Source organism: Gorilla gorilla, chromosome 22, assembly GCF_029281585.2.
Source record: "Gorilla gorilla gorilla isolate KB3781 chromosome 22, NHGRI_mGorGor1-v2.1_pri, whole genome shotgun sequence".
Classification (NCBI taxonomy): domain Eukaryota; kingdom Metazoa; phylum Chordata; class Mammalia; order Primates; family Hominidae; genus Gorilla; species Gorilla gorilla.
Genome location: NC_073246.2, coordinates 34,487,737 through 34,503,279, shown reverse-complemented (window position 1 = coordinate 34,503,279; position 15,543 = coordinate 34,487,737). Strand labels below are relative to the sequence as shown.

Here is a 15,543-nt window from a genome sequence, read left to right as displayed (position 1 = left end):
CAGAGTAGCTGGGATTATACATGCCTGCTACCATGCCTGGCTAATTTTTGTATTTTTCGTAGAGACAGGGTTTCAGCATGTTGTCCAGGCTGGTCTTGAACTCCTGACCTCAGGTGATCCGCCCATCTTGGCCTTCCAAAGTGCTGGGATTACAGGCGTGAGCCACTACGCCCAGCCTAACCAGTTCTATTATAATACAATCTTGTATTTCTAATATTTTCAATGTCTAATTAATATTGTTATTTACTAGGAATGTATGGTTTCAACTTGCCCCATTTTCCCTAGGTTTGGGCATTCCATCTTCTTTTTTTTTTTTTTTTTTTTTGCTTCTAAGCTTTCAAGTTATTATTTTTTCCTGATCTAGGGGTCACCAAATTATGGGCTACAGGCCAAATTTAGCCAGTTGCCTATTGTAAATAAAATTGTATGGAGATGCAGCCACCCCATTTATTTAAGTATTGTCTGCTCTTGTGCTACGTGGCAGAGCTGAGTTATGCCACCCAACAAGACTGTGTGGCCTGCAAAGCCTCAAATTTTACTCTCTGGCCCTTTCCAGAAAAAGTTCACCGGCCCTGTTTACCCAACGACATGCATTTCTGTTTTTTGCAGCCTTTGCCACTTTGTGTAAAGCACACTCCAGGTCTCTGCTGTTGGGAAGAGGTCTTCACCTAACTTCCGGCAGCCAGGTTTCTTGCTTCTCTTCCCTAAATTCCACACTCGCACTCTCTCTCGGTTCATTTACCCCCTGACTCAGACAGAGGGGATTGAGGTATTTCAGAAGAGTTTTAAAGAGGCTTTGTATTTGACAGCTCTCTCTCCCTCTCTCCTTTTTATTTTTATAGCTCCAAATGAGAAAATGAAGCAAGTGTTAAAGAAGACTATAGAAGAAGCCAAAGCAATAATATCTAAGGTTGGCTTTTTTAAATGATGCTCTAAAACTTGTCGGTTTTTTTTTTTGTTTTTTTTTTGGAGATGGAATTTCGCTTTTGTTGCCCAGGCTGGAGTGCAATGGTGCGATCTCGGCTCACCGCAACCTCCACCTCCTGGGTTCAAGCAATTCTCCTGCCTCAGCCTCCCGAGTAGCTGGGATTACAGGCATGCACCACCATGCCAAGCTAATTTTGTATTTTTAGTAGAGACGGGGTTTCTCCATGTTGGTCAGGCTGGTCTCGAACTCCTGACCTCAGGTGATCCTCCTGTCTTGGCCTCCCAAAGTGCTGGGATTACAGGCATGAGCCACCGCGCCCGGCCTAAAACTTGTCTTTTGAGATAAAACTCCAACTCTGGCTTCCAGAGTTGCCTCTCAGCCAGCCTTCTCTTTCAGCCTTCCGGAGGCAAAGGAAACAAGCATATTTGGGGTAGGCCTTGGCTTTTCCTTTCATAATCCTGACGGTTGCCCAGAGGCCTCTCCATTCCTCCAGGCAGACCCAAATTTTTGTTGGCTTATGTAAATATAGGTTCACGTATAATACAAATATGTATAATACAAATGTTGATTTCATTTCTTTTACCTTTTTGAAGAACTTAACAAAGTTAAGTAGGGGAGATTTGAATATTGTGGCCATCGAGTAGCTCTCCAGACACTTGATTGACTTAATATGTATTTGATATAAATTGGTTTTTTGTAATTGTCTTCAGCATTTTATACAAAGGCTAGTTTATAGAGGGAGGAGCATAAATTTATACCATTGATGTACAGATAATGTGTATCTGGAGGAAGAGAATTTAAGGCTATTGAAAGAAGTGGTATCTGTATCTGTTGCTTGTATTTGTGTGTTGGTGATATTAGTTGCTACCACTCTCAACTGCAAGTCTCTCGACTGATAACCACTTTTTCTTCTGCTTCTCCTGGTTTGCTCAGCAGAACTGTTATTTTTAAACCAATATTTCTCAAACTTACCAAGCTTTTGACTAATCTTTGAAGAGCCTCAGCAAAGGCTGCCTCGAAGCTCTGTGCCTGTTAATATAGGAAAGGCTTTATGAAGCTCTACAGGAGAGGCCCTGGTTGAGCCCTCGTTTGCGTGGTGATGGCATCTAGGCATGTGAGCACGTCTCAGGCCATGGCAAGGAAACAGTGGTCTGGCCGTTGTTCTGCACCCTTCTCCCCACACTTTGCTGTGGAACTCCTCTCTCAGTCGCCTCACTTCTCCCCTTTGCCTGTGTACTTCTGAAAGTACTTTTTATCCTTGGCCTTCTTCCTCCCTTGGTATCTTATCTACTCTGCCAAATGCAAATTCCACCCTCTGCAGATAACTCTGAAGCTTCCATCCTTTCCCCCTGACATCTTGCTTCACTTGCAACCTGAATTTCCAGCTGGTTGCGAGATGGTTCTATCTGAACATCTGGTCAGCACTTTGAAGTCCAGTTTTCTAGAAATGAGCTCTTTGCTTCCTCACTCCTCTCCCTCTCTGTTCTGTCCCTGAGAATCAGCACCTCCTATGAGCTTCTCTGTTTCCAGTAACAGAACCGCAGTGTCTTGGTTTTATAGGCCAAATCCTCAGTGTCATCTTCAACACTTCTCCCTTCTGTCACCTCTAGGTTTGAAGTGGGGTTCTGTACCGTCTGCTCCCATGATGCCTCTTAAGTCCACCTCTTCCTTTCACTTCCACAGCTCTGGCTTTCTTTAAGGCTCTCCTGTAGCCTTTTGCATTCTGATGCCCGCTGGGGGTCCTGCCAGTCAATTCAGTTCCGTTCTGACACTAACTACACAGAGACAGCACAGACCCCACAGGTCAAGGGCAGATCCTTCAATTCTGACACTAACTGCTTGGAGTTAGCATCAGACCCAAAAGTTAAAGGGCGAGATCACCAACAAGACTCCTCTTATTTCAGACACCAGCTGCACGTGAGGTCCCCAGGCCACCCATACTTGTGTCCAGCTTGACTACAAATTTGGAGCTTCCCACAACGCCCCCACTGATGTGTGTCACCCGGCACATCAACGTCTTCACCAATCAGGAGGCTTCACTGAGCCATGATGTCTGGGATTTTTGTAGCGTTTTTGTTCGGTAGGCATGGTGGCTTAAACCACTGGCCACGTGTTTGATCCCAACCTCTAGCGCCTGGAGGTGGAGGAAGGGAGTGAGGCCGAAAGCTCCAACCCTCTAATTATGTGCTTGGTCTCCCAGGCACGGCCAGCCCCTTCCTTGAAACCCAGCGCTGACTACAGGTTACTGTATTAGCACAAGCTCAGGTATGGTGAGAAGGGGCTCATTATAAATAACAAGACACTCCTGTCACTCAGGAAATTCCAAGAGTTTTGGAGCTCTGTGCCTGGAACTGAGTAGCAAAGACCAGATATATTTGTTATTTTATCACACCTTCCTCTGTACTCTTCAGAGCCTGCTACCTGGTCTCCCTCCAACTAGGTCTGTTCTTTTTTTTGAGGAGAGTCTTATTCTGTTGCCCAAGCTGGAGTGCAGTGGCACGATTTTGGCTTACTCCAACCTCTGCCTCCCAGGCTCAAGCAATTGTCCTGCCTCAGCCTGCTGAGTAGCTGGGACTACAAGCACCTGCCACCATGCCCAGCTAATTTTTGTATTTTTAGTAGAGACAGGGCTTTGCCATGTTGGCCAGGCTGGTCTCGAACTGCTGACCTCAGGTGATTCGCCCACCTCAGCCTCCCAAAGTGCTGGGATTACATAAGGTGTGAGCCACCACATCTGGCCAACTAGGTCTGTTCTATATCAGCTACAAGATAAATCTCTCAACATCACCACTCCTTCCCAGAAAAGGCAGTCGCTTCCCGTGGCCTAACAGAGGAAACGTGAACTCTTCAGCCTGGCTTTTGTGGCCATTCAAAAACAAACTTCAGCTGATCCAGCTAGAGCTGGCCTCATCTTCTCTCCTTCCTGCCCCATGCTGAGGGGGCTGGCGCCTGCTTTTCTTTGTTTCAGCTTGTCCTGAAGCACCTGCTGCCATCTGTACCTTTTCAGCCCGTCTGCATTTCGAGGCCCACCTGCGGTGCCTGCTCCCCCTGCCGTATCCCCCGATCCTCATCGCCATCTGTGCTGCCAGCACTGGGCTCTTTGTCCTTTGAGAATTCTTTGCACTTCATTGTACTCCATGCTCAGTGCTGCTCACCGTCTGCTTTATAATACAGGCCACGGTGTGCTTGGCTCAGCCCCTGAAATAGATGGTAGTCACTCTGGGAGCAAGAACTGTTTGATTTCTTTTTGTTGCTCTGGCAGTGTCTGGCAAGGGTCTTGTACAAGATCTTGATCGAATTTATGGAAGTGATTAGCCACACTGTAGATAACGATGGCTTTCTGCTTGCAGAAACAAGTGGAAGCCGGTGTCTGTGTTACCATGGAGATGGTGAAAGATGCCTTGGACCAGCTTCGAGGCGCGGTGATGATTGTTTACCCCATGGGGTTGCCACCGTATGATCCCATCCGCATGGAGTTTGAAAATAAGGAAGACTTGTCGGGAACACAGGTACGTAGTTTGTGAGTGGGTACTCTGGAGGTTGAGTTCCTGGCCCCCAAAGCCCTTAAGATTTGATGCCCCTCTTCTGGATGTAGTGTTTTGCTCCCTACACAGCTTTCAGGTTTGCTATGCCCTGCTTCAGAGCAGAGTTCTGAATTCAGGAGCAGCCCCTGAGAGTGGGTACTCATGAGTGAGGGGTTTGGCCCCACACGCAGGAGGCAGTGGACGCAGTTTGTGAGGCCGCTCATCAGGAGTGACTGAAAACATTTCCACTGTCTTTGGCTGCTAGGAAGCCAGCTACCTAATTTCTTCCTATTTCTACCCAAATGCATCAGTCCCTTTGCATGGAAATTTGTGTCTCTAGTCTTACCTGTTGCTTCATGTTATTTTCTGACCCTCATGTTCCATTTTCCTTGGGTTTTCTCACTTCTTATCCTATTGGACAATATTCTTTGTCTAAGCCATGTTAAATAAATGAAATATGCAGAAGTAAACAGGCAGCCCCTTTATACCTCGATTTAAACACCCAGCACAATGCCAGTGCCCTTCCCTGGCAGTGGCCTACAGATCTGTCTAAGACGAACTGTATGGATCAAGGTGCAAATGAGATAGGATCTCCCTGTTGTCCAGAGGAGGAAGTTAACTGAGTCAGGGCATGAGTGGAAACTTAACAGGGAAGGTACTAAAGTCAGCAAGGACTTAGAGTGAGGTGGGGGAGTCAGGCCTCCCATGGTGAGCACGGGGAGAAATCTGTCCCCTGCCCCCTGCTGGGAGGGGCTCAGCTGGGCTCTGCCCCCTGGGTGGGAACACACAGTCAAGCCATTCTTACGATTGGCCCCAGGCAGGGCTCAACATCATTAAAGAGGCTGAGGCGCAGCTGTGGTGGGCAGCCAAGGAGCTGAGAAGAACGAAGAAGCTTTCAGACTACGTGGGGAAGAATGAAAAAACCAAAATTATCGCCAAGATTCAGCAAGTAAGTACTTTTTGCTTTAATGTGTCAGTAGTTTTTGTTATTTCCCTTCAAACTGATAAAAATGTACAGTGAATCCGAAAGATTTAAACTACTGGTACAAATATTTTAATCTTATTGGCTCGGGTTTAAACTAAAAATATCCTCTTCCTGCACACCAACAAAAACTGGAAGAAAATATGGATTGATTAGCAATATCTAGAGTTTGTTTTAATATGTGGGGGAGAGGAAATATACTATGTTAATTTCAAGCGTAAAAATAGGGCTGCAAGTAAACAGATATGTTCCTTGAAATGTAAAATTTCGCCCGACACTGATTTCAGGCTTTTTCAAACTGCTGATGCTGTGTACAGGAGGGGGAGGAGGAAAGGTTCGAGACCTTTGAAGGACATCGTGTAGCGCTGTAACCTGAGGGGCCGCCTTGGTTTTGTGGGTCCTCGTACGTCACTAGGCTGTGATTTTGGGGAAATGGGGTCCTCCACCGTATGTAGATCCAGAGTCCGTGGCTCTGAGCATCCTCCCTTTCCCACTGGACCTGCCTGCAGTGTCTGCCTTGGGAATGGTCAAGACAGAGATGGCATCGTGCAGCCTCTGGTCTCCACAAGGTGAGAGTCCAGGGCTCAGGGCTGCTCAAGACCAAGGCTTCCCTTGATGCTTCACTTCGGGTGATCAGACATGGGGGACCTGTTTATCTTTAGTAGCCGGCAAAGGCAATCGTAAAACATTTGTTGTAACTTCAGGATTGTCACTCTAAGAACACCTTAATCCACAATTAGCTCTGCTCTCCTCTTTGCAGAGGGGACAGGGAGCTCCAGCCCGAGAGCCTATTATTAGCAGTGAGGAGCAGAAGCAGCTGATGCTGTACTATCACAGAAGACAAGAGGAGCTCAAGGTAGCGGGGGACAGATGGGCTTTCTGCAGTGCTGGCGCCCACACATAGCCTGTGTGCCTGCTGGGGAGCAGTGAGCTCTGCAGAATGCCGGGGAGGGGTCTTTCTAGAGCTTCTGTCTGCAGGTCTGTCGGGGTCCTGCCAGGTGTCCCCTGGTGTTAGACATGGCAGTGTCCTGCTCCTAGAGGGCAGGGAGAGGGGGAGGTCAGTCATGGACTCTTTCTTCAGTCTCTTTATGTGCAAAACACTTTCCTGAAATGCCTGCCTGAATAAAACATACTTATTTCCAGAGATTGGAAGAAAATGATGATGATGCCTATTTAAACTCACCATGGGCGGATAACACTGCTTTGAAAAGACATTTTCATGGAGTGAAAGACATAAAGTGGAGACCAAGATGAAGTTCACCAGCTGATGACACTTCCAAAGATTAGCTCACCTTTCTCCTAGGCAATTATAATTTAAAAAAAAAAAAAAGGCCACTTACTGCCCTCTGTAAAAGATGTTAACATTTCTAGTTTTCTTTTAGTGTGAATTTTTAAAATAGCAGTTATTCAAGGTTTTAGAACTTAATAAATACCTAGTCAGAAGAAAATGTGTAAATCGTTTTTGTTTCAGGACTATTTAGTATGTCATGGTTTTCTTTGATAAAATACTAAACTTTTGGCCGGGGCGGTGGCTCACGCCTGTAATCCCAGCACTTTGGGAGGCCGAGGCAGGCAGATCACGAGGTCAGGAGATCGAGACCATCCAGGCTAACACGGTGAAACCCTGTCTCTACTAAAAATACAAAAAATTAGCCGGGCATGGTGGCGGGCGCCTGTAGTCCCAGCTACTCGGGAGGCTGAGGCAGGAGAATGGCGTCAACCCGGGCGGTGGAGCTTGCAGTGAGCCGAGATCACACCACTGCACTCTATCCTGGGCAACAGAGCGAAACTCTTGTCTCAAAAAAAAAAAAAAAAAAAAAAAAAAGCTACACTTTTTTTTCTTCGTGATTGTTTTATATTCTCATGATAACTGGTTTATTGGAGGAAAGCTGATGACTGGCAGTGACCACTAGTGACCACTAGATGCCGCCAGGCACTCAGCGTGCTTTTTCTCCTGGCCCTCTTTGTAGATCTATTGGAAGCCGAACTCCCAGCCTTGCTGGAGAGACTTCTCTAACCCTGCTGCGGGGTCTAACTGTAGCCAGGCGTTGCCTGGCCTTGAAGGTGAAGTTTGCCTCCTGGTTGGTGCCTCTCTGGCCTTGTATTCTGGGAGCGAAAGCTACAACCATGATGAAGGTTGAGTAGCAAACTCATCTGACTTTGAAACTTAAATTCTTCTGGAGTTTCTCAGCTTCTCAAGTCTCCTTCATGAGAATAGATCCTGAAAACAAATCCAGATCCCGGTAAAGGGTGATGATTTCTCCCTATGGATGCGGGGTCTGATTCTAGGCCAGCTTCGTACGCAGCTCAGTGACCAACCACGGGATGGATGGGATCACTATCATCCTAACTGAGTATCTAGGACACCATTGAGTTTAAAGACTCCAACTCATCATCACTGTAAACCATCCAAGTATCCTGCAAACCCTGGCACTTTAGCATCTGAAAGACACCTGCCAGACTGCCTGTGGCAACCAGAAATGGCCCAGACGTTCCCTCATGCTTGACTTTTGGTGCCTAGGGTCCTGTTCTCCTGGTTAGAGGGAACTTGGTGTGCTCACACTGAGGGAAAGTGAAGGACGCGGGGCATCTTCCTGCCCTGGCCTTCCTGCCTTGGTGCCTGCGCTCCCCACCATCCTGCAAAGAGGAACCCTGGGAGTGAGTGGAGGTGGCAGGGGTTTGGTTCCTGCCTGCTGCCAGGCGGCCTTGCCCAGGGGGTGGGTCCCAGACCTGAGAGCAAAGCGCTGTTCTCTGAAGTGCTTTGTAGCTGACTGCATCTTGTGCCTTACTCTTTTGGTTGATTTTCAAATTTTGTAAAAGCAAATTTGCATCTATTTTCTCTTTTACTTGGTTATAGTTTTAAATGTCTCTATGAAAGGGTTTTGACCTTGGATAATGTAGTATATGCAATAAGATGCTGTGATTTTATTTCAGGAGCATCCTGTCTTTGTCAGTGTATAGTTCATGTGTGTTAAATTCATGCTCAGACTTGTAAGAAACAGTTAACCAAGCCATGTGATCATAGTAGCTCTTTTCAGGGAACTACTACTTCAATATCATTAGAAAGTCTTATTGAGCCTGCAGTAGGAATACTCTTTTGGCCATGATAGTTATCCCATTGCTTCATGTAATCAGCAGAACTTACTAACCAAAAAGTCACTCACGCATGACACTACACTCCTTAAATACCCATGCGAGAAGAACCATCCTCTCTCCCTGCCCTTGTCTGCCTCAAAAGCCTCTCTGAGCTTGGTGTGTTTGGGTGCAGCAGATCTCAGGAAGTACGTGAGTAGCTTATTTGCAAGCCATCTGTGACGGCGGGGGGCAGATGGTGCCCGCTGTGTCACCATGCTGTGTGTGTTCCCTTTGCGTCGACTTGCTGACTCATCCAAGGTCACAGATAGCTAGTGGTGGTAGGACCACAGGGTCACGTCCAGGAACTTTCCCAGGATTTCCCAAGAAATCAATTTATCAACAAAAGTAGTCTTGCCAGTGTTAGACCACTGATCAGCTTAAGTCTGTGGTCTTGTTATTTTCTTCTTTTTTTAATCCAGTCCCTGTTTGAGTCAATATCAAAAGGAAACCAAGTGTCTGTTGTATGCACGGTGCCCATCTAGGTCTGTGGTTTTGTCCTTTGACAGAACTTGTCTTCTTATGTGGTTCTTTCATGGAGACCAGGAATGCTAGTAATAAAATTTGACACCACCTAAAACCTTTTCGACCATCACACTGACAGCATCAGGCAGTATTTCTGTCACAAGATTACCTCGTTCCTTGGCAACTGCTCTGCAAAGAATGTGCCATCAAGCTTGAAATGAACTGCCACATACTTGGAGCACAGTAGCCTTGAGAGGGTCTGAGCTCACTAAATTCCCTTCCAAAGCCTCAGCAACCGCCCGCTTGAAGAAGTGACCAGAGAGAGCTGCTTGCCCCCACCTCTTGCTGTTCCTTGCAAGATAGGATTTGCCCCTCTACATTACCAAAAACCCACTGGCCCTGGACAGGGCTCAAGGAGAGAGGCGGCTGATTTCCAGGAGAAGTTCGATGCTAGACATAACAGTAATGGCAGCTGGCATTATGGGGACTTTGCTATTTCCCAGATGGTTGTACTAAGCACTTTACCTATATATTTTTTTCGTTTATACCTAAAAACAGCCAAATTAGAAAGAAACTACTATTGTCATCTCACGAGTTAGGAAACCAAAGTCAAGAGGGATTAAATTGCCTAAGGTGAGGAGACTGTAATCCCAGCATTTTGGGAGGCCAAGGCGAGTGGATCATCTGAGGCCAGGAGTTCGAGACCAGCCTGGCCAACATGGTGCATGGTCTCTACTGAAAATACAAAAGTTAGCTGTGCATGGTGGTGTGTGCCTGTAATCTCAGCTACTCGGGAGGCTGAGGCAGGAGAATTGCTTGAACCCGGGAAGCAGAGGTTGGGGTAAGCCGAGATCGTGCCACTGCTCTCCTGGGTGACACAGCGAGACTCCATCTCAAAAAAAAAAAAAAAGGAAGAGACGCCAGGGATCTATGTACACAGAGGAAAGGGACAGGGAGAAGGCCGCCATCTGCAACACAAGTAGTGGGGCCTTGGGAAGAACCAGCCCTGCCAATGCTGTGATATTGGACCTCCGGCCTCCAGAACTGTAAGAAAATCAATGTCTGTTGTTTAAGCCACCCAGTCCGTGGTATTTCGTTATGGCAGCTCTTACAAACTAAGACACAAATGGGTATTCTATAGGAATAGATATATATACAAGGAAGATAGACATTCTTCCTTTTATCAAAGTGGACTTTACTTCTTAAAATGCTCAGAATATACTAACATTGTAAAATATAATTTTAAATTTTTTTTGCAAATGGTAAAACACACAGTTCGAGTATCATCTACACAATCTGTTTCTGATTCTTGCCCAACTCCCGCAGCCCATGTTAAGGTTGAGAGCCCACTCCCTCCTCAGTTCCCAGGTTTCCGAACACACCTCCTTCTTCATCTCCCATTGAGCTGGTTGTAATCATGGCATTCGGTTACAAGTCTGTCTCCCTGGATGGACTGAGATCATGGGAACCAGGGCACTGTTGTTAGATTTTTAATTTTATTTATTGTATTTATTTATTTATTTATTTTGAGACAGGGTCTCACTCTGTTACCCAGGCTGGAGTGCAGTGGCATGATCTTGGCTCACTGCAACCTCCACCTCCTGGGTTCAAGCTGTTCTCCTGCCTCAGCCTCCTGAGTAGCTGGGATTGCAGGCACACACCACTGTGCCCGACTAATTTTAGTATTTTTAGTGGAGGCAGGGTTTCACTGTGTTGGCCAGGCTGGTCTCACTCCCAACCTCAGGTGATCTGCCTGCCTCGGCCTCCCAAAGTGTTGGGATTACAGGCGTGAGCCACTGCGTCCAGCCTCTACCATAGCATAACACACATGCTCATATACTCTTAGAACACGTGAGGAAAGATCACAAGAAACTGGTGACCGTGGCTGCTTGTGGTTAAAACTCTAGGGGGCCTGGAGGATGGGCTGGGAGGGAGTCATGCTTCACAGGATGGTCTTTTGTACCTTTGAAATCCACCTATTCAAATAAATGCAAAACCAGTTGCAGTACAGCCACGTCCACGGCAGCATGATTCACAATAACTCAAATGTGGAGGCAACCCAAGTGCCCATCCACAGATGAATGAGTCAACAAGAGGATGAATGAGTCAACGAGAGGATGAATGAGTCAGCAAGAGGTGGTGTATCTGTACAATGGAATATTATTCCGCCTTGCAACGGAAGGGAATCCTGACACATGCTCCAACAGGGATGAACCTTGATGACATTAGCTGAGTGAAATAAGCCAGACACCAAATGACAAATACTGTAAGATTCCACTTATACGAGGTTCCTAGAGTAGTCAGATCCAGAGACAAAGCAGAATGATGGTTGTTAGGGGCTGGGGACAGCAGGGAAGGATGGAGAGTTACTGTTTAATGGGTATAGAGTTTAAGTTTGAGAAGATAAAAACATTCTGGAGATGGATGGTGCTGATGGTTGCACAAGAATGTGAGTATCACTGAACTCTACACTTAAGAGTTTTTAGTTTTTAGTTTTAGCTGGGCTTGGGGTCCCAGGCCTCAGGCCTCACCTGCTGCCTCAGGATCTCCAGGGCCCTCCCAGATCACAGACCTAACAGATCTTAGGACAGTCGGCCCAGGGTCATCAGCGCAATTGATGCAGCTCCCTCCCTCTCTTGTAGGACATTTTCATGGATGTTGGCGTTTGGTATCAGAGCAGCTGGAGTTATTATGCATTTTCAGTGTATGTATTTATGTAGATAGTGGTACGCTCTTTCAATTTTTTTTTTTTTTTTGAGATGGAGTCTCAATCTGTCACCCCCCAGGCTGGAGTGCAGTGGTGCGATCTCGGCTCACTGCCATCTCCGCCTCCCGGGTTCAAGCAATTCTCTGCCTCAGCCTCTCAAGTAACTGGGATTACAAGCACCCCCCACCATACCTGGCTAATTTTTGTATTTTTAGTAGAGATGGGGTTTCACCATCTTGGCCAGGCTGGTCTTGAACTCCTGACCTCATGATCCACCCACCTCAGCCTCCCAAAGTGCTGGGATTACAGGCGTGAGCCACCGTGCCCGGCCATGATAGTGGTACACTCTTAAATGTTTAACAATAGCTTTCCCAAAATACATGTGCATATAAATACAGATGTAAGTTTGTTATAAATTTTGCTGATATCAAGGATATGTAGCATACAGCTTACAAATAATAAGATATGCTGCACTCTCTATCATGAACTCCACATAACCAATTGATGCTCACAGAATGTTTTTGCTGATTTTTGTTGAAACACAATTTGACTAATCTAATTATATAGCAACCTGCTAACTCTTTTCCCTATACATCTATTTTCCTTAATCTGATTTGTGATGTAAACTATTTTCACCCTTGTATATATTACATACAAAACTGAACCCTCTTTCAGTTTCGGCACCGGACACCACCCACATGTGAGACTCCACAGTGAACATTTTCTCCATCACTTTCTTTTTCTTTTTTTTCTTTTTGAGAGGGAGTCTCGCTCTGTCGCCCGGGCTGGAGTGCAGTGGCGCGATCTCGGCTCACTGCAAGCTCCGCCTCCCGGGTTCACGCCATTCACCTGCCTCAGCCTCCCGAGTAGCTGGGACTACAGGCACCTGCCACCAGGCCCGGCTAATTTTTTTGTATTTTTAGTAGAGACAGCGTTTCACTATGTTAGCTAGGATGGTCTTGATCTCCTGACCTCATGATCCGTCTGTGCTTCTGGAGCCTCTGGAGCATGTCTCCTGACGCCTGGAAAACAGCTACCCAGGGGCAGCGTCTGCAGGCACTGAGTCCAGCACAGGTTTCTGAGCTCCAGGCCACACAGAGTACGTCAGAGCACCCTGCGTGGAGCAGACGAATCCGCATCTGCAACGGGCTCCAAATACAACCCGCATCCCGACCCCGGGCACAGAGTTAGGGCCCAATAGAGCTGGGCCAGAACAGTTATTCATGGTCTTCAGAATTCATGTTTGTGAAATGCAGGGCCCATGTCTTGTAGGCGTAACAGGAGCAGTGTTTAGAGCACAGCACAGGGCCTGTACCCATCAGGTGTTATTACTGTGAGCTGCCTTTATTCGTGCTCAAGTTATTGAATGTGAACAAGTTTAGTGTCCAACACCGTGGAACAAGAAGTCCAACACCGTGATGCAGGATTCATCGAATGTGGGCGTCCCTCCTACCTCTCCACTGGCCCCTGTGACAGTCGATGCCTGACCTTACCTGTCAGTTCAATGTGTAAAAGCACAAAAGTAGATTCCTTAATTGTGCCAATGCCACGGAACGGAAGGGGGTGGTGCTGCAGGTTATTCCTGTGTTTCTAGGAAGGCAACAACTAGATAGAATCGAGCAGAATGGATTTCTTCTAGTGCTTGATGGAAATAACAACCCCCACATGGCTTGTCATACACACAAAATGCAGAGAAATATGCAGCGTTCTGGAGTTTCCTGCACGCTGTCCCATGGGTCCCCCATCTACTCTTCATATCAACTGGCTGATGGGTCATGGTCCCTGCAGATACAGGAACTGAGCTCAGAGAATGGCCGTGTCTTCTGCAAGACCCCCGGCCAATGAGAGGGACTCAGGCCTGAGCACAGGTTTCTGAACCAGAGTCTCGCCTCTCACCTCCTCAAACCTCCCTGCTTCCCTTCCCACCAAGTTATAATTGAGTGATTGTGCATCCGGATTGTGGTCTTCCAAAGGCACTTACGTGATCGCACTTTCCCCTTCAATTTCTCACCAGTTAGCTTGTAAATGACAAAGTCTGCCCCGTGGAGAGAGCCTTCTTCAGATTTTAAGATAAAGACATCAGTAGTGCAATTAAAAAGATGAAGACAATGAAAATAATTATTTAGTAGGATAATAAACGGAATCTGGGCAGAGTCGTGCTGAGCAGCTATGAATTGCATCAGCACATAACGTACTGGCCGCAACTCACTGTGCAGAATGGCCAGGCCACAGGCTCGGGCTCCCCCGACACTCCACTTCCCATCGGCATTTTCCCCACTGGCCACTAACATCAGATGGGTTCACACTCATGAAAGACACTTGGTGCCAAGAAACAGGTGCCTGCAGGGCTGGTATGACACAGGGACTCTGTGGTGCAGTGTGTGTGGCTGGTTGGCGTATTAGCAAGGATGAGGGCACAGGTGTCCAGTAAGGACTGCTTGAACGAAGGTCCTTGATTCACAGAACAGGAACAGTGCTGACCGCCTGCCCTCCTTTATCCCAAGAAGAACTCCAACTGACATCATTACACACAGCATGAAATCCAAACCTTGTCATCCTCATCACACCGTAAATAACATGTTTGTACCGCACTTTGTAATTTTTAAGTCACCTTGGCATATAAACATACATTGCTTTTACATAAACACCTGTGCATAAGGGGAGGCTATATGTGCGTGTTGACAAAAGTCAGGTCTACAGGACATGGGGCTGGTTTTGGTAAACCCCCCTGGAGAAGGGCCTAGGTGTGAGCCCTGGCTCAACCCCCAGGTCAGCTACTTGTCTTCAGGTCTGATCCTGAAGCCAGCTTCCCACATCCCACCCTAAATGGTGTCAGGCATCCTGAGAGGAAAAGGCAGTGTGGGGCTCTCCCCGGTGGCGGGGGGCGGTGGGGGGGGAATCTGTTCCTAATCCAGAGCTCTGTGCACAGGGCCTTTGGGAGTCCGTGTGCCTGCTGTGGATGGGAGATCCTGCCCCTGTATCTTCCGTGGAGAGGGCACGTAGCTTTCGGCAGATGACAGACGCTGGAAGTGAATAACACCCCTCCTTTATTCAGTCTGAAAGTACTGTTTGCCTCACTAGAATTCTATGTCATAAGAACCCCCAGACTTGCATGGCCTCACTGTGACAGCTGGATCTCAGCTCCCTGTGGCCCCTCTGAGGCAGTCAAGGCAGGTGTCCTTATCCCCTTTGTGTCTGACGCCCCCAACAACCCTCAGGGTCAGTGATTCACTAGAAGGATTCACAGAACGTTACTGTTTATTATAGCAAAAGGACACAGATTAAAATCAGCAAAGGAAAAAGGTGCTTGGGACACAGTCCAGGAGAGGCCAGCTGTGAGCTGCCCGCCGTCCTGACCTGAAGGAGACACCGATGCACTTAATTCTGTCGGCAACAACTGTGCCAGTGTGCACATAACACCACCTGCCAGGGAAGCCCCCGAGCCTTAGGGTCCAGGGCTTCTCCTGGGAGCCAGTCACATAGGTCTGAATCATTCCGCTGGCTAATCCTAGTCACCCAGTCCAGCTATCCCAGAGGTCAAATTGATGTAATGTGGCTCTAGGGTCCACATAAATCACTGTTAACATGAACTCCATGAACTCTTGGCCATGGCTGGAGGCCGCAGGTAAACATAAACACTCTTATCAAGCAAGATAATCCAAGGGCTCAAAGGGTATCCTCTGGGAAGGACAGGGCCAGACCTTTCTCTGAATGTGCAGGGTTTGGACACCCCAAGCCTGCTGAGTTAACCCTTTACCACACATCCTTGTGCAAATGAGGAGGCACACTAGGAAGTTTTTAATAG

General features: G+C 47.3%; 1 protein-coding gene across 6 annotated transcripts in view; it reads left to right on the top strand.

Moving 5' to 3' along the window:
• CFAP298 (cilia and flagella associated protein 298) overlaps positions 1-15,543 on the top strand; it is a 28,221-nt gene that overhangs the window by 5,669 nt on the left and 7,009 nt on the right. For 2 of the 6 annotated variants that reach the window (XM_031005187.3, XM_031005191.3), the window contains 5 exons: positions 843-910; positions 4,279-4,437; positions 5,270-5,401; positions 6,195-6,290; positions 6,578-6,882. In XM_031005187.3, coding sequence (XP_030861047.1) covers positions 843-910; positions 4,279-4,437; positions 5,270-5,401; positions 6,195-6,290; positions 6,578-6,688 — 566 coding nt within the window. In that variant the 3' untranslated portion in view covers positions 6,689-6,882. Of the gene's footprint in view, positions 1-842; positions 911-4,278; positions 4,438-5,269; positions 5,402-6,194; positions 6,291-6,577; positions 6,883-15,543 lie in introns of those variants that run through there. The other 4 variants (XM_031005189.3, XM_031005188.3, XM_031005190.3 and 1 more) reach the window with 3 other exon arrangements.